This window comes from Myzus persicae, unplaced genomic scaffold, assembly GCF_001856785.1.
Source record: "Myzus persicae strain clone G006 unplaced genomic scaffold, MPER_G0061.0, whole genome shotgun sequence".
NCBI lineage: Eukaryota > Metazoa > Arthropoda > Insecta > Hemiptera > Aphididae > Myzus > Myzus persicae.
Genome location: NW_019101991.1, coordinates 944,359 through 969,703, shown reverse-complemented (window position 1 = coordinate 969,703; position 25,345 = coordinate 944,359). Strand labels below are relative to the sequence as shown.

The following is a 25,345-nucleotide window of genomic DNA, read 5'->3' as shown; positions in this document are numbered from 1 at the left end:
TATTTTTTTTCCCCCGTTTAAACCGACAGCAGAGAAGGATCTGTTTGAACACTACTACTCCTCATAATACAGAGACTTCACAAGCGTGAGTAACGTTCTCTTAAATTATAAATATGACCAACAGGAACGGCAAGATTAGTATTATGAACTGGAACACCATTCCTGCCCATTTCAAGCACTAGTTATGAAATAATTAATTCATAATGTTTTCCTTGCTGTAGGCACCATTGTAGACTAAACTCAACTCATGTAATCAATATACTTATTTAACTTCCCATTGATTGTTAGAAACAAATTATTGTATTTTCTCTTAAAATTAACATCTATTAATTCCATATTAATTTGCTAAGTGTAAGTTGAAAAAAGTTTTAAAAAAAAAATAATTTTAAAATTTTACATTAAAATTTCAACAGATTACAAAAAAAAATTGATCTTAAAAGTAAAAGTTGAGAATAAAGATATTATAAATTAATAATAGTACCTTTACTTTTTAACAATAGATCATCAGTAGTACTTGAAACAACTTGATATGAATCAGCAGTATCACTATCATTAGTTTCAGTAACATCAGATTCTGTTTCAACTGGCTGTGAACTCATATTTTGACTTTTGCTCCTGAAATCAAACATGCTGGCAATTAAGTTATAGAAAAAAACACTATGGTTTGGTAACTAGTTTCATTATTTTAAATAATTATAATATAATAATAGTGCAGTCGCAAAACCAAATAAACAATATGAAATGTTGATAATACCTTAGTAACAATTAATATACATACATAGAGTCACAGGCAGAAATAACAGATTGAATTAAGTAAATATGTAATAACTTTTGAACCAATCAATATTTTTTTAACGTTTTGTAAATAATTATTAATAATCACAAAAATTAAAATTTATTCCATAGGTACTTAGTTAATTATATTTGTCAGTATCTGGAAATTTGCATATCCGAATAGGTGCAAAATTATCCTTATATAATCATGCACTATGATGATAAACCATGTCAATGATGGTGCAAACATCCCGGAGCATTTTCTTTTCACAAGCAAATTTCAAGTATTTTTTACTGTTATACTCTTTTATCTATGTATTTGGTATTCTAATAACAATATTTTCTAAAAAGGTAACAAAAGTCAATACATCCTAAATTGTTATTTTTTTTTTTTAAAGAAGTCAAACATAAATAAAAGATAGTTATAAATCATCTAAATAGTAAAATATTTATGTTGGTCATTAATACATAAAAATATTAAGAATAACAAGAAATGAATATAAAATATTATTTAATAGCCAACTAATTACTCACGGTGAATTATTTGACATGGAATGTGGATTTACGTGTCTCATTTTACAGATTGTCCAAACTGAAAAAAAAATGTTATTACTAGGTATATTATTGTAACTAAAAACTAATTAAATTATATGATGTAAATAAGAAGTTTATGGTTAATACCTAAGCTTATTTAGTTATTTATTAATAGGATTTAATTAAATATGTTAATAAAAACATAACTAGGACTCTTTTGGGGGGAAGGCATATGGATCTTTGTCAATGATAGCAAGAAAAACATATTTTTATCATATTTCAATAAAAAGTTTAATAGTTTATATCAAAATTTCAAGTTTCATTCGTTTTTTGGATATTAAGGAAAATTTTCTTGGATAACTCTTGGAACAAAAGTCTACATCGATAATTTGATGAAAATGTTATTGGACATACATTCAGGAAAGAAAGAAAAACAAACAGTGGATAATCGATTGAACATTGTATGTCAACGTTTTGCTGAAGATAAATCAGATATTCCTCATTCTTAAAGAAAATAGGTCAAGATATAAGAACATGATCTTTTATATTTGAGTAAATAGATTTTTAAATTATATGAATTTTTATTCAGGTAATCAAGCTCAAAATATTTGTAAAATTATTGTATATTATAAATATTTATATTTTTTTACTATTCACATTATTTATTAACTAAGTAATTGACTATAATTTACATTATATTTTATATGTATTTTTAATAGGTAACTTTTTATGATACCTTTTTCCGTTTACCAGTGTCTTTGCTAGTTTGTCAATAATTGCATCAATATAAAACACAATACATCTATTTGTGAACATAGCAGATAATTCATTAATTCTAGATGTCTAGCATAAAAAAAAATAATTCATTTCTTGTAAACAATTAAATTGAGTTTAATTCATAGAAAATGTATGTTCAGGTGTATCTGTCGATACAGAAAGTACCTGGATACCTACACAATATTTTAATAAGAAATTTTAAAATTGGACATAAATCTTTGTAGTTGATTGAAAGGACATCTATCATACTGTATAAAAGTTCAATTTATTTAATGACATTTTATCTAACTTGCTTTCAACTCAGCTGATACCAAAATCCAATCAATCTCCAATGGGCAAAACTTAATAACGATTTAATACTAATTGTGTAGTTTAAAAATAGTTAAGTATTTGATAAACTAACAATAATTAAGATAATAATAAAAAATGGTCTGGGGGGAGGGGTCGATTTACCACTCATGTCACCCTTCCCTTATAGTTGTCACTGAAAAAAATTAATTGTCATAATATCCAAACAAATGAGCAAATATATTAAATTTAGATTTTGGTTACGAAGCATCAAACATTCTATAATATACATAATAAATATGATTGCAGCTTATGGATATTGCTCGGCTATACTACAGCAGTAGATTTATAGCCAGTCTCATGTCAAAGGAAAGTACCCCTTTTTCATACCTACAGTTCCCTCTGCAAGATAATACACAAAAAATGTCAACAGATTAATCTTCAGACAGTTTCAAATAGTTTAAAAGTTTTGTAGCTCGGAAAAGCCAAGACACTTTGGAAATAATTGTAACAACACATGAGACTTGTTATAATTCGGAAGTTGGTTTTAATACCACTCAGGTCACAGAAAAACTGTTTTACATTGTACGAATACTATTTTTGAAAGTTAAATTATATAACAAACCATATCTTATTTGGGTACTACAATAGAGCTCATTTTCTGAGCATAGAAACCAACAATTGTTTTTCATGCAACACATCATTATAAATTATAAGAATAGAAAAATATCGACCTATATATTAATATATATGATATCAAAACTACTCACAATTTGAAAATATGTACTAGGTAGCCACTAATCAATACGAGGTGATTTCCAATTTTTTTTTTGCCCAAACCCCAACAGTGTCTTGATTAATAAAATTTAAAAAAAAAAAGTGAACAAGACTTAAGCGCAATATTTTAAACACGTCAACCCTATTTAAACAATTAATTTGACACTATACTCTAAGCGTCTAAGCGAGTTTAGAGATAAAATAATAACAGTAATAACTAATAAGTGGGTTTTTACTAATTGTATACAGTCATAACACTCATAACACACAACGACGAAAATATTGACAACAATAAGAAATTTACAGTATTCCAGTGAGTAGCTATCAGTTCTTTATTGACACGAACGCTTAATAGACCAATGATGATAACCACAATATTGTTATCGTCCGTAGTGGGGACGTCGTTGTTTGCACCGCCACACATTTTGAAGAACTACGTATTGTGCGAAATTAAATATTTATAAAATTATAACGGATTAAATACAATATTATGATATTTCATAATATTAACATTTAACCTGGAAGAACGTACTCGGGAATAAAAATGATGGATACGGTCTCTGTTTACAGTACCAGCTCCAAAACGACGATAATGAAAAAATTCATTAAAATGTAGGGATCGGATTTCACATCGGTCAATAGTGTATTGTAGTCATTCTCGTCTATTTGGTCCTATCGGCATTTACGTATTGTACAATGATGAAAACAGATATCGACTGGTCATAACACTATTGTTTTCGACTTCAAACTTTCAAAAACAATTTTAAAATAATAATCATAATTCTTTATTTTCTAAAAATCTTAACTTCGCGATCCAAAGGAAAAATAATTATTTGAATAATTAATAATAATATTAATTGCTTACCTCGCGACTCATAATAGATTCACAGTAGAGCACGGAGTGCGGACGTCTCCGGGTCTTGACTATAAAATCTTTTATCTTCGAAGATCGCGCAGTAGCTGATACTAGATAGTGCCATAGTGGATAATAACATAATACTATTTTATTATCAAACGCTGATTTGTGATTAGTAATCGATATAATCTGATAACACTCGTTGGCCATGTGTTTGTTGTTACTTGTTACTTGTTAATTTGTGTCTACAACTACAACTGTCTTGTGTGATGATAAAAATGTGTTGGTGCTCATTCGAAATTTAGTGTTTTCAACTAAACCGTACAAATAGTAATATCCTCAAACGATGGACAGCCCATTAATTTACAATCTAAGCTGTGGAAAATCATTGCCAGAAGTGAGTTGTTCATAACGAAATATATTTATTTGTAAATGCACGTTTTGTATTTCGGTATTGTACCTATTTACATTATACACATTTGTTCATGTCGATTATGAATAAAAACTATGTCACTGTATAACTTTATAACTTGAGACATTAACAAATATGATCATCAATATTGTATTATTGAAAGGTTCATCTGTGTAGTTTTGTATACTTCAAATTATAAACAAATTTAACAAAATCAAACTGTTGTAACTGAATTATTTAATTTTAATTTATTATTCTTTATATATTTTCCCCGACTTCAATCTTTATCCTTGTGACGACCATGTTCAAAAAACGATGTTTTTCAAAATGCTGCCTTTAGAATTTTTTTATTTTATACGCACATTTATTGTAAAATGGTTATCATACTAAAAAATGTATATATACTAAGTAATATTAAAAATCAAATGTAATTTTAAAATTAAAACAAACATTTTTATCTAATATAACAGTATGAATTTTACAAATTTTGTTATAGTGGCTTTCCGAAAGAAAAAGAAGAACATTATTAAAAAAAAATCCTGGTGAGTCAAATATTATATTATACCTTGACTTAAGCTTGTGAAAAAAAAGATTATTTCAAATATGTGAACTACTAGGTATAGTCTAGACTACTATAACAGAGAAAATGTCAAAGGAAGTGTAGACTTTCCAGAAGTTTCCCAGGAAAAAAAATGTATAAATATTATTACTGATTGTCCTAAACATTATTTCAGTACATCGATACCAATAGCATTTTCAATTATTTTATAACTTTATGTTTAGATTTTAATCAATGGCAATAACGTTTCTCTAAAAACCAAAAAATAATATCATTATTGTACCTCTTAATTCTAAGTAAATACTCGAAATCATCAACAGACTTAAGTGAGTTTTATTCGTATTCAGATTTTTTTGATTTTAATTAACTTTCAACTGAGGTACAACTAACGAGGTCAAATTCACTCGTTTCAGAATAACCTTCCAAAATACCTACCCGAGACATAATCCTGCTGTAGTGCATTTTCCCCAAATATTTTGTTTTTGGTAACTTAATCAGTGCAAGGATGATGTATAAATATTAAATATTTATTATGTATAATAAATAAAGTTTATTTTTATTATGAATTAATTTTTATTTAATTTTTTTTATACAATAGAATGAAATACTTCTTTAATATACATTATTTATAAATTGTTATATAATGTTTTTTTTTTTTTAAATAGTTAAAAATATATTGTCTCACTGGTTTAAATAATTTTTTAACCCACCCACCCTTTCAAATGACTGTGAAACTGCTCAACTAATTATAAATAAATAATTTAATGATATTCCAGTTTCAAAACAATTATAGCAGAACGAATGACTCAAACAATTTTTTGGTCTTTCAAAAGCAAAATTCAAAATTTAGATTTTATAATCATTAAAAGTAACATTTTCTTATAGTTGTTTGATTAAAACTATATATGGTTATATATATGGCAAGAATTTGTCGCTAAGAACTCAGGTGGTCATCCATTTGAGAACTAGTGACACCAAACCGAGCTGGCACTTAGAACATGTTTGTGATTGAAGGCTTGTAGCTCAACAAACACTGTGCCACACCAAGCCATAAATTTATAATATTATTCTCGTGTGTCCGTGAATTATTACATTCACGTTTTCACTTACTTGGTTTTTATTTTTATTCATAGGTTAAAGATGATTTTACTCATATCATAAATAGAGAAATTAATTTAATAATCAATAACACAAAGTATAACTAGTGAGGTTAGGTAACAGAATATCTGACCATCTTCTAGAAATCATTAGCTAACAATTATTATTTTTTGTACACTTAGTCACTATTTTTGATAGGAACAATTAATAGTAAAAATGTTTTTTTGATACCAATTAAAATTATTTTCAAGAATATGACACCAATTCGTGTTCTGGCATTTATCAATTCATGTTTACCAAACATACATGTTTTATTTTGATACATTCATGTATTCAAGGTATCTTTTACATATGTTATTATTCACATAAAAAAAAAGACCCTTAGTAATTATTGTCATAATGTTATGTTTTAAAAATTCTTGTTATTTTTTTTTTTTTTGTCTAAATATATATTTAATTTTTAATTTTTTTAGAATTGAAAAGGCGAATTGAATTATTGCAAGACTTTGATATGCCTGGTCTAAGTACAACAGTAAAAGTAACACCAGATGGGCAATACATCTTGGCTACTGGTATTTATAAGCCCAGGATTAAATGTTATGATGTCAACAATTTAGCTATGAAATTTGAAAGATGTTTTGATTCTGAAGCTGTTACTTTTGAAATACTCTCTAATGATTATAGCAAAGTATTTACATTATGATAATTTTAACAATAATGTAAATATTTGTATATCTTTTTGTTTTATGTCTTATTTTAAGTTTGTGATCTTACAATGTGACCGTTATGTTGAATTCCACTCTCAAGAAGGACGCTACTATAGATTACGTATTCCAAAATTTGGCCAAGATATGAAATATCATTATCCAACATGTGACTTATATATTGGAGGAAATAGGTAAATAGTAAACTATAATTATAAAAATAATAACTTGTATGAAAAACTTATAATAAATTAAATAATACTCATGATAAATGCGAGTTTCCATCATCCTAACTTTTCAAATAATATTATGTTTGATATTTTTTCAGTCCCGATATTTATAGATTAAATTTAGATAGAGGGCAGTTTTTGAACCCATTTGTATCCAGTGCTGGCGATGAAATTAACAAATTAGCTATAAATCCTGTACATAATATGCTTTTATCTGGTACTAAGGAAGGAAAGGTTGAAGCATGGGATCCTAGAGCTCATGTCAGTATCGGAGTTCTAGATTGTGCTCTAAGCTCAGTTACAAATGACACAAATATTGCGTAAGTTGAATAATAACTTTTATAGTTCGATTGAATTACTGTTAACTCTTTTATTTTAGTGCTGACGGATTTCCATCCATTACTGCTCTGGCATTTGAAAATGCTTTAACATTAGGTGTTGGTACTGCCACAGGCCAAATACTTCTATATGACTTGCGTTCTAATAAACCATTTAGGGTTAAAGATCATTTATTTGGGTTACCTATTAGAGATATTGCATTCCAAGATGAAAATGTATTATCCATGGACTCATCATCAGTAAAAATATGGAATAAGGATACTGTAAGTATTGTTTACTAATAATTTAACTTTTACTATATTTATTTTAAGAATTGTACATATATATATTAAATATCCGGTTTTACAGGGTAAGTTATTTGCTGCTCTTGAATCTGGTAATGATACTCAATTTAATAACCTCTGTGTTATTCCACAAACCGGAATGATGTTCATTGCTAATGAAAACACAAAAATTCAAACACACTACATACCGGTTTGTTTTTTATAAACCTTGTTTTATTTTATAGACAATAACTTAACATAAAAATCTGATATGTATCTATGAATGTTTAGAGCTTAGGGCCAGCTCCAAGATGGTGTGGATTTTTAGATGCTTTAGTTGAGGAGTTGGAGGAAACTAAAAAAGAAACTGTCTATGATGATTATAAATTTGTAACTCGGAATGAACTAGAAGAACTTGGTTTATCACATTTAATAGGTACAATACATTTTTAATTTATTAAGATATACATTTCATGAAATAAAAACATTAAAAATGTGTTTTTTAGGAACAAATTTGTTAAAAGCATATATGCATGGATATTTTGTGGACATCAGACTGTACAGGAAAGCTAAATCTGTCGCAGAACCATTTGCTTATGAAGAATATCGTAGGAAAAAGATAAGAGAAAAAATTGAATCAGAAAGAACTAATCGTGTCCAAGTTCAAGTATAAAAAAATATTAACTTGGTAATAATGTAACTATACTTACTGATATTATTTAAATATTTTCAGAAATTACCTCCTGTTAATAAAGAACTTGCTTTGAAATTAATTAATGATGAAAAAGAAGGAAAGAAAAATAATAAATCCAAAGATGCCATTAGTTTATTGAAAGATGATCGGTTTAAAGCATTGTTTGAAAACCCATCTTTCCAAGTTGATACAAATGCTGAAGAATACAAGTAATATATATTTTCAATATCATTAAATTGTTTATATTACATTTAACTCAGTTAACTTCAGTATCTCATGAATTTAGATTATGCTTTGTATTTTATACTAATTACATTTTATACGATCTATAGGTTATTAAATCCGGTTTTGAAACGATTAGATAAATCTAAGCAAAAGGAACTTGAATCACAAATCCAAAAACAATTTGATCCAGTTGAAGTAAATATTTTTAATTTTAATAAAAGATTCCTTAAAGTATATATGTTAACGTTCCGTCACACATAACATAAAAAAAATTAAACAATTTTTTAGGATGAACTTGAAGGAAAGCCTAGTTCAGAAGAAAGTAGTGATGAGTATAGTTCAGATGATGACCAAAAATGGGCTAAAGAATTAAAGTCTGAGTATAGATCAGCTAAGAGAAGAAGAATAGCAACTGAGCGTGAGGAACGTAATAAATCAGAAAAAGATAGTAATGATGACGATGATAGTGATGATAACAATTTAAGTGTACAAGGTGAACGTGCAATTAAACCACCAAAATTCTATGAAATTAAAGAAGGAGAAGAATTTGTGGGGTCCAATAGTAATAGATTAAATTCTATTCAAAACTCTAGGTAACCCATCTTATAAATTAAAATAATTATTACCAATTCATAATTTATAGTATGTAATTATACTTATAAAATTGTTATATATTAGTGCAACATTGGGTGAAAGAATGAATTCAGAACATTTCAATTCAGTCAAAATGCTATCTAGTGGTAATCGGCAGTTCACATTTTCTACACAAAAGGTATATACAAAATGAGTACTAATTGTTAAACTTCATTGTGTATTGACATATTTTACTATTGTAGGAAAAGAAATATAAAAAAGCTGACATAGAAGCAGAAAAACACAAAAAAGAAAGACAAAGTGTAATCAGAAAGGGTCCTAAGAACTTACGTAAACCTAAGTTTTATGCTGGACCTAAAAGTAAAACTTTTAATAAAAAAAGAAAATAATTTTATTTTTATGATAAATAAACTAACTAAATAAATAAACATCATGTTTTTGAATTTTTTAATAAATATTCTTCGATACAATAATTTATTTTATTATTTTTATCAGTGGCATATTTTGGTTAGGTGTCAATTTTTGTACTTTAAACATTATTTGTTAATAAAAACAATTCCTCAGTTTTTATTATTATTATTATTTAATGAGATTCAAAGATCAATAATATTGTAGTATCTCAACTTTAAACAATATAAAACTAAAATAATAATTGTAATAATGACATAAACAAAAAGAACAAGTGTACATTTCATACAGTTACAATTTAAAACTCGTTTGAAGTATATAATTAAAAGTTATTTTATTAAGGAGACATTTTGGGAGGAAAGGGCTTTATTTTGGTAAATTTGAGGCCTTAAAAATAAAAAAAGCTATTTAAATAAAATCTGTCGCATGAAACAGAGACAATTAAAGAGCCGGTTTCAAAGATCACGTGTCCTCTCCACATTTATGTAGGTGACACTATGGTTTGTTATTGAACCTCAATTTGTTTGAGTCATATTGTAACAGTTTGTGGCAATTCTTCAATTGTTAAATATAATTATGAAATTTGTAAAAAATATTTTATCCTCTACAACAGTAGTCTCGAACTTAAATTACCGGTCATACAGTAAATATATGTCAAAGGTTTTGGAGCAAAACACGTCTTTGCACGTCTAGCAAGCCTATGACTGACTATAGATACAAATCAATATATTACATTTCATACTTTCAAAAATATTATTCAGTATTATTTTTGTAATGGGTGATTTACTAAGATTACTCAAAAAATATATAAAAACAATTTTAGGTGATTCAGCATAAATGTGTTTTGTCTATGAAGCGTGGGAATCAGAAAAAGAAAAAAGGTGCTAATATCCTCTTAACCTGTTGTTTCCTTATCATAATATTAAATCAAAAATAAATTAAAACAAAATGTATTTCTTCAATTAATTATAATTTATTATTATAATATAACTGCATTCAATACTAGTAATAGTGTAATACCTAAGTATTACAAAGGTGTAAATAATGATTTTTTGTTTAGTAATTATTTATTTTTATTCAAAAACAAATTCCAAAACTTTTGATGAAATAAATGTTGATTGGGGGCCACACCAGAAGGGTTCATGAGCAACATGTTTGAGACCACTATCCTAGACAAATACTTTCACATTTCCACTATATATATTCCATATAATAATTGAATTATATTGCAACAAAAAAACTAAAGGATCAACTCTTAATAAGCCACTCACCTAAGTATCCTAAAACATGCCACTGATATTACAGAAAATAATAAGTTTTAATTATTAGAATTAGGTAGTTGTTTCTTGCGTATATTGTACACCTTAGATACTTTGTACATAAATATATCAATGATCCAAAAACAAATAAAAACTCCACTAATATTGCATAAAAACTGAGTGAACAGATGCCCTAATAACCTAAATTAAACAAGACAAAAAATTAATACAATATCCAATAACAATATGCGTATAAAATCAAAAAAGTATATTTGATGTACACTGTACACATTTCAAAAATTGAAGTACATACCTTGGCTTTTCAGTCAACTTGATCATAATAGGTGAAAATTCATAGCTAAAGAATATTCCAGGGGCGCCTGATGGACCTTTATCGAATGCTTGGACCTATTAAATTAGACAAATATTAATGTTATAATATAAAATAATCAGTGAATAAAAATAACAATAGCAAAATCAAACACACATTTTTTTTAAATATAATATCCATCCATTGAGATTTAAATTATAGTGTAATCATAATATGTTAAGTCGATAAAAACACAATACAATACTTAATAAAGTGAAGCAAAAAATTTACCTTGTGTTTGGTCACTGAGAACTGGTTGGTAGAAAATATTGATAAGTCTCTTCTTTGATAGAGAGTTGGAACAATTTTTATATAATACTGAAACATTGTTGCTCCTATAAATAGAGTAGACAGTTAAAATTAGAATTAGATAATTTAATTTAATATTTTTAATAAAATAGAATTTATTCAAAACTAATTAAGAGAAACAACCAACAAACTATTTTAGGTATTATTGTAATAATTTAGAAATAAGTTTAAAAGTGTAGTCATATTTGTTTACACAATTAAAGCATTAATAAAAGATTTAAGTGAATTGGAAAATATTATATAGTTATATTTGTCTTTTATTGTTGTTATTTGTAACTTAAACCCAATAAAGGGGGTAACTAACTGTATGTAGATGTGGCACAAGTTACCTATAATTATTTTTTTTAATTTTTATTTTCAGTAGTAAAACAATCAAAAATTTTGGAGCATTCATATAATTTTTAAATTATACAACTGTCAGTTTCTTTTGATAGGAAAAATTAATAATTAGATTAAAATTAAAATGTTACAATAACAGTTCATTTGTTTACAAGCGAAATATATATTTTTAGGTAAACACAATTGAATTGGCTTGAACTTAGCTCAGAGAATTTTTTATAGTCTATAGAAGTAATTTCATGAGTGATCCATACAATTATTGAAAACTATTATATCAATCATGTAACATTAGAATATATAAGTATTCGGTAATATAGAATTTATTTAAAATGTAAAAAATAAAGACAAAATCATTAGAAAAACAATAAATAGAGTATAGACACAGCAATTATTGTAATTAATTAAACCTTAAAATTAACAACTAATCAGCTATTTCAAATATAGGTTATACATTAAAATAATATTTCTTTAACTGTGAACGATGTGACTGAACATTCCAAAATCTTGAACTTAGCAGTGGTATATTTATGGAAGCGGATGACAGGGAAAAATCCACAACCATAGATCTTTGTATACATATTTTATTGAATATTATAAAATCAATAATAATGTAAGGATATTAATTGATAATTTTGAATTATAAATTAAATTATCATATTCAAACAATTTTGTTAATTTCAAAAAAATTGTATTAAAAAATTATGTGTTCCTAAGGCCGATACCAGTATAGGGAAATAACTTCATTTAAGTTACAAGTTAGTGTAACAAAATAATTGAATGGTAAATTAATTAAATTTTATTGTAAGTAACTTATACATAATATAAGATACTTTTTTGTAGTAAAATTACTAAATTACTTTTTGTTTTAAACATAAGAACCAAATGATAGTATAATATGTGAATATGTCGTATCAAATATTGAATAATTTTCTGATAAAGACTTTTTTTATAATAGCTATTTGACAAAAGTATAAATTAGGAAAATGCATTGCTAATTACAATAAATTTAAAATATAAAGAATAAACACGTTTAATAATTATTGTTTTTAAATAAAAATGTTATAAAATTTATATTTTTTGATTGTCATTACTCATTGATTTGGTCAATTAAATGTTAACAACATACCTAATTATTATGCTCGTGATATTTTGAAAATTAAAAATTAAATCAAACTTTCATTGAAGTGAAGTTACTTTTCTAACTCAAAGGCTATATTAATTGACCAGACAAAAAGAAGTAACTTAAGAATAACTTAATTAACATTTTAAAAGGTAATAAAATAATATAATAATATAATTTAATTACCAAAAAATTAACTTCCCTAAATACTACCGATCACTAGGTAAAGCTAGTGGCCAAATATACCAGCTAACTAATATCATACTTGAATAATTTACAAAAAATTTACAAATTCTATAAACATAGTAAGTAAAAACTGAAAAATATAATTTTATTCGGACTTGCAGAACTATGTAAACTGAAATTTTTGTCAACTCCCCCTAAAAAAAAAGCTAAATACACCACAGGAACTTATGAATTGAAAAACACAATAGGTAATTACGTAAACAAGGAATGATGATTTTTTTATAATAAATAATAGGCAATTCAATACATTCTTTACAAAGTAATTGGGTTTCTTTTAGTTTTAACTTACAAGCCTAGGTGCAAATAGAAGGCACTTCCAATTAGGTACCTCCTATAGGTGTATTAAGAGACTAAGCCCTGTCAAACATTTCCTAAAACACTTTTAAGCGGATTCAATATTATTATAGTGGGGTTTCAGCCCTCCCCGCGAATCTCAAACTCTATATCCGCCTATAGTTATCACATATAGTGCATAATATGTTTTATTGTTTAATGTTTTCTTAATTTTCTTTAAGAAGTAAATAAATTGTAAAACCCGTAGTAAAAGGAATCCATTTAAATATATTATTGCAAAATTAACATATTGTTCGTCGCGACATTACGTCCAATAATCAAGTTAACGCATAACCCACATTATAATAACTGATAACGAAGCATTCATGTATGATAAGTGATAACATTAACAGTGAAAAAAACTGCATGGACATTTCAACATTACGACTAAACGAGTCAATTTCATTTCTTTAATTCTGATATTTCTTAAACTTCCAAATCGAAAAACGAAAAAATGCCAGTGCCGAGTGGAAGTTTGTACGGAGGTCAAGGTAAACCATCGTGTTACGACAGAGTATCCACTTCATTTATGATGGGTGCCACAATCGGAATAACTATTGGAATTCTATTTGGTGGTTTAGGAGGCTTGAGGTATTTTCGACATATATTTACAATAGAATTATAAAGTACATTTCTAAATGCAATTATTATTCACTATAGGTCAGGGTACAGGGGTCGAGAGCTCGTTGGCAGTATGGGAAAAACGATGCTGCAGAGTGGCGGAACATTTGGCACGTTTATGGGTGTTGGCGCTGCCCTTAGATGTTAATTAATAACTGTTTATTTATTATTAGATACTTTTTAAAACTTTATTTGTGTAAAACTTAATTTCTGATACAAACTACAATAAATGATACATTTTTCTTTAGTATATTAGTGTTTATAGTATACAAATTATTCTGTAATTGATATAATAATTTACATTTAGTTAAATTGAATATTCATGAATTATATTTACCATTGAATTATAATGAAACTATTTATCACTGTCCTATTTAAAATTTAAATGTTGAAATTCAGATAATACTACATTTTAAATAAATAAGAAGTGTAGTATTTTTGAAGTGCGTCATTTCAGTTTTAAATTACCATTTTACAAAAAATTAATATTTTGTTCCTCTTACAGTTCTTTTTTTACAATATGTATGGATAATTTCCTAACCACCACCATGCCTATTTCATGGGACATGTTTAATAGTTTTTGAGTTTCTTGCCCGTATCGGTCCATATTAAATATTAATAAAGTTAAAAATCTGTCTATAAACCAAAATTTAAATACACAATAACTTACAATAGGCAAAAATTATAATAGAAATTACAGAATAATATAAGGTAAAAAAATTTTTAAAAATAATATATTTTTAATTCACTTTTTTCTCACGGAGATATTCACATCAATGAATCCTAGCAATCAACAGGATTTTTTAAAATTAGGTCAAGGCTTTAAGGTAATTGCTCTTTGATCCCTATTCTTCCAAAAATCATACCACTGAAATTTGAAGGTATACTAAACTGTCATAATTAATGACTCACTAATGTCCAATGGTAAATTAGACAGGTCAAAAACTAAGTTGTACCGATAATATTTTTTTTTAAATTTAATAGCAAATATACATTATTTTCGAGTATTCTATTTTATTTTTGTTCGTAAATTAGTTAACCATTACAATTATTAAATTATGTACAAAAACATAAAAGGGGCATTATTGCAGTTGAGCCAAATATATACTTGGAATAATTAAAATTGGAAAGTAAGGAAAGGTTTTAAACTTCAAGAGTTTGTCCTAAATACATTTCGTGAAATAAAATGATGTACCCTTAAATTTATGTAATAATCATTTTTAAATATGTTGAAAAATGTATTTTGAAATATTTCATTCTTTTCTAATAAAAAAAAAAAAATTATATTATATTCCATCAAGAATAATGAATTGAAAGAATTTATGAATAATACTACAGTGTAATTTTTAATACACTTACACTTATCTATATTTATTAGATCTACAGACTGAGAAGCGTTTGTGTAAAATTGAAGTAGAGAACAATCAACTTGTGAGTGGGTGATGAAATTTGATGGACATTTTAAAATATCAAAATTGATTTTAATATTTTGATAGTATAAGATTACTTATAAGGAAACAGTCAAGTCTAAAACCACAAATCATACTAATATACACCTATACCTCAAGATAACTAAATATATGTCGTTTTTCATGTTTTAGTAGATTTAATTGCATTGAACTTGAATTTATTATAAACTCATTTGCTTCGTATTCAAAAAATTGATAACAATAACTACCAGTATACATGTGTAATATATTTGATTTATAATTTTAGTAAAACCAATTTTATTAGTTTATGTTCAAATTATATTTATTAGATGTCATACTTATACACTGATTCAAAAGTGAATATACCACTTTGGCACATGACGATTGGTACCTGATGGCAGTCTCAAAGCCAATTTCCCCCACTTAAGTCAAAATGTGGAATTAAGCTTGTAACGATAGTCACCGGTGAAAGCTATACACCGATTTCAAATTGTTTACAACTATTTGCACTGTTTGACTGGTGGCTGTAGGCAGCCTAATAATCAGTGCTCAATTTGTAAACATTTTAATTGATATTATTTACATGGAGGGTCAATTTAATGGTTTTCCAATGTCATAAACTATAGAACAGTTAGCAGAAGAGGCAATATGTAGCTGTGATTTTTGGCACCAGGTGTATACCGAATCAGTCCTGCTGGTGGCTGCATGATATGTTTCTTTTGAAACAGAGTAAAGTTATTTCAAAACCTATTTTTCCACTAAAAGAGGATTACACATTCAAATTTAAAAACAAATTATGTTTCATTGAAACAGTATCAATAATCAATTTTAATATAACACAAAGTTTGCAATATATTTTTAATATAAAAAATAATTACTAAAGAATTAAATAAAATATAAAAATGTACTGTAATATTTATATTGACTAATGTAACATACTACACGTCTATACATATAAGAACATCTCACTAACTCTAACATATTTTACAATTAAATTAAGTGTATTCAAATTTTAAATTATATTTTCATTTCAAAACCATTAATAAACTTTGTATGTGAAATAAGTTTTCAAAATAATGAAATGAAATTAAAATTATAAAGTAAGGGTCATTGAACATATCAATTGAAATATAATTTTCCAATTCACACATTCAGAATAAAGCAGTAGAATACTCATAAATTTCATAAATTGCATCTCCACCAAAAGTAAAAGCATCTCAATTTTCTAAAGAAATAGCTACACAAAACTACTGTACAGACATATTAAATATCTATCCTCGATTATGTATTTTATGACTACAAAAATCAAAAATCAAAAGAAAAATAATCTATTTGAAGAAAAATTATTTTTGGAATTATTAAAACACTTGTATTTAAATTTAAAAAAAATATTTGAACCAATACATTATTCTTACTTTTCTTAAATATAAAAATATATATTATTTACCTTCTCCAGCAATAGATTCAGTTGAGTCCAATGGATTACCTCCATGAGTTGTAGCAATTGATTCCAATTTTTGACCAAATGATAAATGTCTTATTATGTGAGTTGTGTTAAACGATGAAGATGAAAATGGATGTACATCATGAACTAAAATATAAATCCAAATTTAATAAAATAATATAAAAATATATAGACCCATGCTTAAAAAATACAAAAGCCTTGAAACACTAATAGAATATAATCTATTCATTAAATTATCATGGGTAAATTAACTATCATTTTTTTATTATTAATAGAATGTCATTGCACAATTTGTTTTCTCTCAGCTAATGTGAAACATACCAAATTTACATTCAGCAAAACTAATCATTGTACCCTGTTGTTACATTGAGTATTATAGGCTATTGTGAATTCACCCATCATCAAAGTATAAGTTGAGAACATTACCCATGTTGCTAGGTTGGCTATTTTATATTTTTATTTTAATGTAAGTTAAGAATGTAAATTATTACAAATTATAAACGCTTGTATATCGCATACAAATTTAAATATCTTAAAAAAGCCAATGTAGCGACACAAATAAAGTTTTTAACTTAAAGTTTGATTATAGAATAATTTGCTCTTCTATTAATAGTAACCGAGTGTGATTGGTTCTGCTAAATGTAAATTTGGTACGTTGGTTTAAGAGACCATTGAACACTGACATCATCTTAATATGAAAATAATAAAATAAAATAAAATAGTATAGGTACATAAAATTTACATGAGTATGAAAAAAATGTTATTCTTACTAATCATCAATATAATCAAATTAGAAATTAGAATCCACAAATAACCGCCATCAAAAATTTCCATGATATGGCATACTTTCTGTTCTCAGTTGTATTATCTTTTATAACTACCTGTAGGTCCCTATTAGATCCTTATTTATGTCAGTATGACACTGGTTGAAAATGTTTTTAAAAAGTATACCGGATTTTGCAGCGATATGGGTATATTTATTTATAAACAATGGGCATAAGCCCTTTAACAAGAGAATAAAAACATTACATAATACTTGGCACAATAAAAATAATAAAGTGATAAATATAAATACAATTGACTAGAAAAGACAGAAAAAGAACAAAAAGTAATAAAAATAAATATATCAATAAAACAAAATTATAAAATTTATTATTAAATATGTTTTAAAAATAACAGTGTTATAGCTTTAAAAAGTTGGCTTTATAAAATCAAAGACTGTGGAGATTTTATTGGCATTAAAAAGGGCTCTTATGAAAAATGAGTTCTTGCCATAATTTTAATTAAATTTAGGTATATGGAACAAATCAGAGATTTGTGTATTCCTACAAGTATCTGTCATATTCACAGCAGCAACAACTAAGTTATGATGAATTTATTATAAATATCAACATTTCAATATTCTATGCAAAAATGAATTACTCTGCACAAAAAAAAGAAAACAAATGATTATAATATAATATTTTATTATTTTACAGCAGTCAGTAATATTCAAACAATATTATGTATGTTATTTCATCTACCTATGAGTAAATTGTGCACAAAAGACAATCAGTAGTTACATGACAATATTTTATAAGTCTTGGGCCCTGTGGATTCCTGACGTAAACACGACCATAGACAATGGCCAGGCTCACACTGAATACATCTAGTATTTTAATAACTACACTCTTAATAGCCAACATATTAATTAAAAAGAAAACAATTTAAGTACTATGAAACTATTATAATTAACTTTTATACTTACCATGCATATGGTTGAACGAAAAACTCATCCCTGGAGCAATATGAAAACTTCCACTAACCTAAAAGGTAGTTATTAATATAATAATCAATTTTCCTCAACAATTTATCTCTACTCCACTATTACATTTCAAATAATTGTATAAGACAAATTTATCAACAATTATTTACACGACCAAGTTATATTTTTGAATTAAAGAAAGTTGTACATAATTCTATAATTGTTAGATTATTCTTATTCATAATTAAGAATAAAATTAATATTTTTTTATTTTTCATTACTTACCCTATTTACCAGTAGTGTACCATACAGTTGACAACCTTCTTTAAATGCTTTGTCATACATTTCATTTTGAGATGATTGATTCTTGCATTGTTCTATACTTAAAGGACGGAAATCCCAATTTTTCATTTTATAAGCTCTTTTAACATCATCACATGTATTACAACACCTAAATAATAAATATTTTTAAATTAATATATTAATTAATTAAATACATTAAATCTTGCATAATATGAAATGTTGAAATCTTATTAGCATGATCTTACTATTACCAATTTTAACAAGGTAGACAAAATAAATACAGTATAAATATTAAATTGAACTAAGTCAACAAAGAGTTGATAAACAATTTTAATACTACTTACGGAATAGTTGAACTTTCAGCTCCATAACAGCTTCCACAAAGTGCTTCAGTATTATCAGCACTATCTGTTTCATTTGATTTTAACATAGATGCAGGCTAAAAAACACATTGCTTATGGTAATTACTTGAAATAAAAATCTGGATTAAATTCAGTTTTAATTAAGAACATTTTTTAATTGCTCTACTTGGTTAAATTTAATTTTAATTTTTATATTACAACTAAAAATAATCATAAACAGAGATTTTATTTTAATTGTTGCATATTAAATATTTTATATGAAATACCTTAAGAGGCTATTATACATGTATGTGCTGCTTATATCTAATTGAAGTACAAAATATCAAATTGTTTGTACATTTTAAAATGCTCATAACTTGAGTCAAAATCAAAATATTATAAAAAACTTTACAAATTGCCCTTTATAATATTCTGACCTTTAATTTTGAAAGTAGTTCAATTCACTGTACCATTTAAAAAGAGCAGTGCACAATGGAATCTCTTTAACTTTAAATTTTCTATAGTATCTAAGATAACACTATAACAACACTTGTGGGTATAACGTCCTCTTAATCCGATTAAAATGTACTTCAAGATCAATATAAAATTATTTTAAAATATTTTAATCACCATATATATAAACGTGGTAATAGATAAATTAAATGATTTTGTATGATATTTAAATAATTTAAAGATTGTAATATTTTAAATAAATAACTTACATTTAATGTTTTTTTACTGCCAACATCTAAACCAAAAATATATAAAATTTTACTACTACTTAGTAAATATTAAAAATGTTCACCTAACCCAATAGATATTACCATCAATTATTTAAACCTAATCTTACCATCAGATTTTTCAGGATCGCTAATTGGTTGTCCTTCTAAATTTAATCTCCGTTTATAAATATTATGATCAACCTGCAGATGTGTTTCACCTGAATTATCAACTGCATCTAAAACTAGAACTAAAAAAAAAAATGATTTAAATATGCAAGTAATGTTAATCAAAGAATGAAGTTATTACATACAATCACAAGATATCTTTGGAACAACAATATCAAAATTTATTTGTAACTTTTTATTTCTCGATGTATCAACAAAAAGTTCTTCAGTGGGAGTGTTGTCAAGATATTCAACTAAATTTGACACCATCAAAAAAACAATGGTTAGAAAACAAACCAAAGAAACTAAAAGAAAATAAAGAAAATATAATTATTAATAATCTTATTACATTATTCTTTGACTAGTAGTATGTACTTAATATGTTTAACATAATTAAAATCACAAAAGTTATTTTGAATTTTAAATAAATTAGTATTTTTTAATGCATATATTTTATACTTTGAACTTTAATAAGACTACTGTAAGTACTTTAAAAATGTCAAACAGATGAAATTAAGTTTATAATGTTAGATTAACATTTTATAATTTATACAATTATACTTAACCCTATAATATTTAATATTAACGTTTATTCCTAGTATATGTTATGCTTATAAGTTATAAGTTATAAATAATACAAGAATACACACTTGAAATAGGTACATAATACATATAAACATTGTATAGGTTTTAATCAGTTGTACAATCAATAAATAACATTTCATTTATAAACACTTGAACAAAAAAAAATTTTAATAATAATGAAATCATAACTCAACAAATTTAGTATCAATTAATTAATTACATATCGATCAACAAATTTAATTACTTAATTAATTTAGCTTTTATTCAAATAATTTAAACTAAAAAAAGTTATATTCTTAAAATTATGTTTCTTTAATATAACATGAACAATAACTTGGAACTTATAAAGATTATAATATTACAGTAACTATGCAGGACTATTAAGACATATACAATTATGGAACTACTTTGAATATAATTATTTTAAACATATTATAATCTGTTAGGCGGTCTCTTTTGATTGTTTAACCAAAAAATCTATGAATATTTTGCACTATTTACAATTATATATAAAAAAAAACTAATATGCAGATACTTATCATATTCATGAAACAATAAACACATTTTAATTCGACTAAAGCTAAAGCATAAAATATAACAGATGAGAGCTGTATCATGAATATATAGCATTATATAGCAATATTGTATGGTGTATGACTACACTACTATACAGTAGCATTGTCATGAATATATATAATTATAATTATTTTTTACCGATTCCACCCCATACAGTTTTTATTTGAACTTCTTCTAATGGTTTAGCAAATGCATCAAATTGTTTTAATGTATTCATACAAAAAAAACCTTTCTTCGAAGACATTTTTTTTAACTAAAGCCTAATTGTCTATACTTATAATCAATTATGTATGTACCTATAATAAACAACGACTTAATTTGTATTTATAAATATTAAACACGTCAACTAAACTAAAACTAGTATAAATAATAATAAAAAAAATATCAAACTTTCATTACGACTACGTTTAGTGTTATCAGTTTGTATACAAAATGTTAAAATGTTATTAGTGATAAACACGATTTAAGATAGTACTATCTTATTGGACGTAGTTCCACAGAACAGTTGTTCTGTGGTAGTTCGCACTTTGGAAACCAATCGTGGTTCCGCCCGAATTCGGCAGTTCACTAACAGATAACAGATAAGAGCATTTAATGTTTATCAAGATATTGATTCCGTCGAATGTGAGCAACTCAGAACTTTTGTGGTTTACAGTCGACATTACTTGCATTAGGGTTTGGACTTATTTCAAACCGACATTTTTACATTCACAGCACTCCAAACGTCACTGACATGTTTAACTTGTACCGACAAATATTCGCTCTAGGTATACTATCGTTACTGCATGCAGCGTATTCAGCTGCTCAGCGTAAGTACATGATAACATAAAGATATTATATTTTAGTAAAATAACTATTATTGTGTGAATTGTACATACATTATTCAATCAAGTGAGAAACAAGTAACTTTCTAAACAATGCAATTATGATTATCTGTCCATAATTCATCTCTTTAATCTTAACAAAACCTTAAATTAAATAAATTTGTACAAAAAAATAAAGGTTGACAATTACAAATATATTTATTTACATAGATTTGTTTAATAGTTTTCCTGTAGTTTATTGTCGTTCATTCTGAATCATTCAAATGTCAGTAGTGCCTATATTGGATAAATTTCTTTTGACAGCAATTTATTTAAGATGACCAGGCAAAAGCAATTCCTAATCATTCAAAAATATATTCCTATTATTTTAAAATTAAAAAGCATGTTTATTCATTTCCAAATTGTGTATCCAAATTAATCTTGTTTGATTGCAATATTTGGCTTATTTTTGTAGTGTACAAAAGTATTAAAGGCGGATTTGATAACATTAATATCTATCATTTAATAGCTTAGAAAACAAATCAAAAAAATTTATTATAAATTTACGCTCAACTGTTGTATTACATTTTCAAGTTTTTTGACAGCAAAAAATTTTTTATCGACCTTAATCTCAAAAAATACTTATAATAATCGAAAAATGTAATATGCCTCTAAAGTCTAAATAGTTCAACATGAGTTAAAATACTTAAAAACAATGGAGTATAAAAAATAATAGTATTATAAACATTCAGGGGAAATTCTATGTATCTACAGTAATTTTTTTTAGAGTTACCCCAAAAACCAAAATCAATTTTATCGAATACTGATTTTACGTAAAAATACTTGTGTTACCTTAATTTTTTTCCCCTGCATTACTGAAAATCTGAAATTTTGACTTCCCAAAAAAACCAACTAGTTTCACTTTCCCACTAGAAATGTTACAAATACTCTATTGCCCATCATTTTTTTAAACTATATTTTATTTAATATCATAGATATTATGGGATATCATATAGCTATAGAAATATTTTTGGAATAAAAAATGTTTAATTTTGATGTCTATACTATACTATATTAGAATAAAAAAACCTACTTAAGGTATACTATGTGGGTGTAACGTCCTCCTTAAGTTGTTGCTTACTGCTCTGCCACCGATCCAGATATTGAGTTGTATTAAATTTTAAGCAAATTAAAAGAATTTCTTGATTTTACATTGTTGTTTTTTTTGTGTCATTGCTTTGTAGGTCAGTAAAATTAGAATAGAATAATTTAATTAATCTAGACAATTTCAATTAGTTCAAATTAAATAGTTGGTAATTAAAATTAGACATGTGTCTTATATTCAAATGATATTCTCATATTCAAATGTATTGCTGTATTGATATAATGATAACTGTGTGATAACAAGCTATACCAAAAAAAAACCAACCAAATAGACTGATTAAGCCTTTCAATTTTGATCTTGCCACGAGTAGAATCTTATCCTGTGGGCTAATATATAATAAATATGTCGATTTATTATATAATACCCTATTAATAAAGAAAACTTTAAAAAATATCATTGCGAGAAGTTACTTGCAGTGTTAACTGAAGTGTTAATTAATATTCTTCATAAAATAATTCCAAGATAAATCTTACTTTGTATTTTTTATTTTATTATCACCGATAATTAACTGAATAATATTATATTCATGCAACTAATATATAATAATCTTGAAAATATACCTGTATGTGTACATAAAAATTACATATACTTTTTTATGGTTTTTATTAAATGTGTAGATATAAATTAATATATGTTACAATTAAAAATAATTATCTTAATTCAGTTTTATAAAATTGCTATGAGCAATGATTAGTGATCATTTCAATTGTTTTTATTCAATATTCCAAATGTTAAAAGAAAACACAGATTGAATATCAATTTTTTATACGTAACTAGTAGGGCTCAGAAGTTATTGCACTTCAAAGCTTTGAAAATGTATTGTATTACTGAGGTAAAAAATACCCAAAATTTCACTTAATTTTGTTTATGGCTTAAAGAAATACTAACGTTGTAGTTATAATGCTTTATTTATTTTAAAAAGGAACATTAGGTACAATTTAAAATTAAAATACAGATAACACTGGTTTTTGTCAAGTCTTTCAAGAACCTACAAACAACTATCTATAATTTTTTACACTTAAAGTTAGAATGATTTGCTATCCCTGATCTAAGGCTTCTTAAAATAGTTTTAATGTTGTAATTGGATTTAAAGTACAATATTAGATCAAATTTTTATGATTATAATATAAGTCTCTAATTAACCAAAAGTTTTGAATTTTAATACTGTAGAAAAATTGCTTTTGCATATCAGATAACAAATATTTTTTAATTTTACAGATCGATCATATTTACGAATAACTGAACAAGAATTTGATGGATTACCATTTGATGTAAGCATTGGGAATCCATTAAATATTTAATTATGTAATAGTAATTGCTATAATTTCTGCACCTTTATTATATCATAATTATTTATTTTTAGATATTTGTACAAGGTGTAGTTAGTCTTTTTATGTCAATGTATGGCATATTGTACTTGGCAGGCGATTTCAAAGAAGTGAGAGCTATTGAAGAATTGGAATGCAAGACATGGGAGACATTACACAACACACCTGCATTTTATATATTTAATCACAGAGGTAAAACTCTGTTCTCTAATAAGTTTTAATTAATTGGTGAAAAAATCCAAGAAGGTGGGAATGTCTTATTTTCAGGACCTGGAATGTTTTTTTTTTTACTTTGGTATTTATTTATTATGTTGTGTTCAGAATTTTATTCAACAACACTACATTCACTTATTTTAAATTTATTTGCTGTTACTTTCTTCAATTACAATTTACTTCAATTAGATTGTGAATAATTAAGATATAGTTTAAGACAAATTAATTTCATACTTAAAATATAACTGAAATTTTAAATAAAATAAGCAAACAGATTATGTTCTTATTTTAATTATAAGTGGTTTTGTATGAATGTTTATAATTGTATGATAAGCAAGATTAATTAATTGTAAAATACATAAAATATCATAATGAA

The 25,345-nt window shown here is 25.7% G+C and overlaps 5 protein-coding genes across 8 annotated transcripts in view; 3 read left to right on the top strand and 2 right to left on the bottom strand.

Moving 5' to 3' along the window:
* The window catches only part of LOC111030907 (protein IWS1 homolog A), an 8,876-nt gene extending 4,747 nt beyond the window's left edge, over positions 1-4,129 (bottom strand). The window contains exons 1-3 of one of the 3 annotated variants that reach the window (XM_022310629.1): positions 4,016-4,129; positions 1,309-1,366; positions 482-615 (exon numbers count right to left, since the gene is read on the bottom strand). In XM_022310629.1, the coding sequence (XP_022166321.1) occupies positions 482-615; positions 1,309-1,349 (175 nt within the window). In that variant the 5' untranslated portion in view covers positions 1,350-1,366; positions 4,016-4,129. Of the gene's footprint in view, positions 1-481; positions 616-1,308; positions 1,367-3,143; positions 3,480-4,015 lie in introns of those variants that run through there. The other 2 variants (XM_022310630.1, XM_022310628.1) reach the window with 2 other exon arrangements.
* Positions 4,130-4,223: 94 nt separating this feature from the next.
* LOC111030906 (nucleolar protein 10) lies at positions 4,224-10,452 on the top strand. Its single transcript, XM_022310627.1, has 14 exons — positions 4,224-4,403; positions 4,915-4,960; positions 6,549-6,763; positions 6,837-6,973; positions 7,108-7,329; positions 7,389-7,611; positions 7,697-7,822; positions 7,903-8,047; positions 8,118-8,278; positions 8,345-8,514; positions 8,638-8,725; positions 8,819-9,123; positions 9,209-9,302; positions 9,367-10,452. Exons 1-14 carry the CDS (start codon positions 4,353-4,355, stop codon positions 9,511-9,513), a joined length of 2,130 nt encoding a protein of 709 aa, XP_022166319.1. The 5' UTR covers positions 4,224-4,352; the 3' UTR covers positions 9,514-10,452.
* Positions 10,453-10,623: 171 nt separating this feature from the next.
* On the bottom strand, positions 10,624-23,379 carry LOC111030908 (endoplasmic reticulum-Golgi intermediate compartment protein 3). 2 transcript variants are annotated; one of them, XM_022310632.1, is made up of 11 exons: positions 23,357-23,379; positions 20,446-20,604; positions 20,263-20,382; positions 20,135-20,160; positions 19,416-19,510; positions 19,054-19,219; positions 18,772-18,829; positions 17,007-17,150; positions 11,393-11,496; positions 11,105-11,199; positions 10,624-10,992 (listed from the first exon to the last, which is right to left on the bottom strand). In XM_022310632.1, the coding sequence occupies exons 2-11, from the start codon at positions 20,567-20,569 to the stop codon at positions 10,851-10,853; spliced, it is 1,074 nt and encodes a 357-aa protein (XP_022166324.1). In that variant the 5' UTR covers positions 20,570-20,604; positions 23,357-23,379; the 3' UTR covers positions 10,624-10,850. The 2 variants fall into 2 exon arrangements, with proteins under 2 accessions (XP_022166324.1, XP_022166323.1); XM_022310631.1 differs by lacking the exon at positions 23,357-23,379 and adding an exon at positions 21,599-21,845.
* LOC111030912 (reactive oxygen species modulator 1) lies at positions 13,836-14,381 on the top strand. Its single transcript, XM_022310641.1, has 2 exons — positions 13,836-14,099; positions 14,169-14,381. Exons 1-2 carry the CDS (start codon positions 13,963-13,965, stop codon positions 14,275-14,277), a joined length of 246 nt encoding a protein of 81 aa, XP_022166333.1. The 5' UTR covers positions 13,836-13,962; the 3' UTR covers positions 14,278-14,381.
* On the top strand, positions 22,003-25,345 carry LOC111030911 (membrane magnesium transporter 1). The gene is made up of 3 exons (XM_022310640.1): positions 22,003-22,269; positions 24,647-24,699; positions 24,792-25,345. The coding sequence occupies exons 1-3, from the start codon at positions 22,194-22,196 to the stop codon at positions 24,975-24,977; spliced, it is 315 nt and encodes a 104-aa protein (XP_022166332.1). The 5' UTR covers positions 22,003-22,193; the 3' UTR covers positions 24,978-25,345.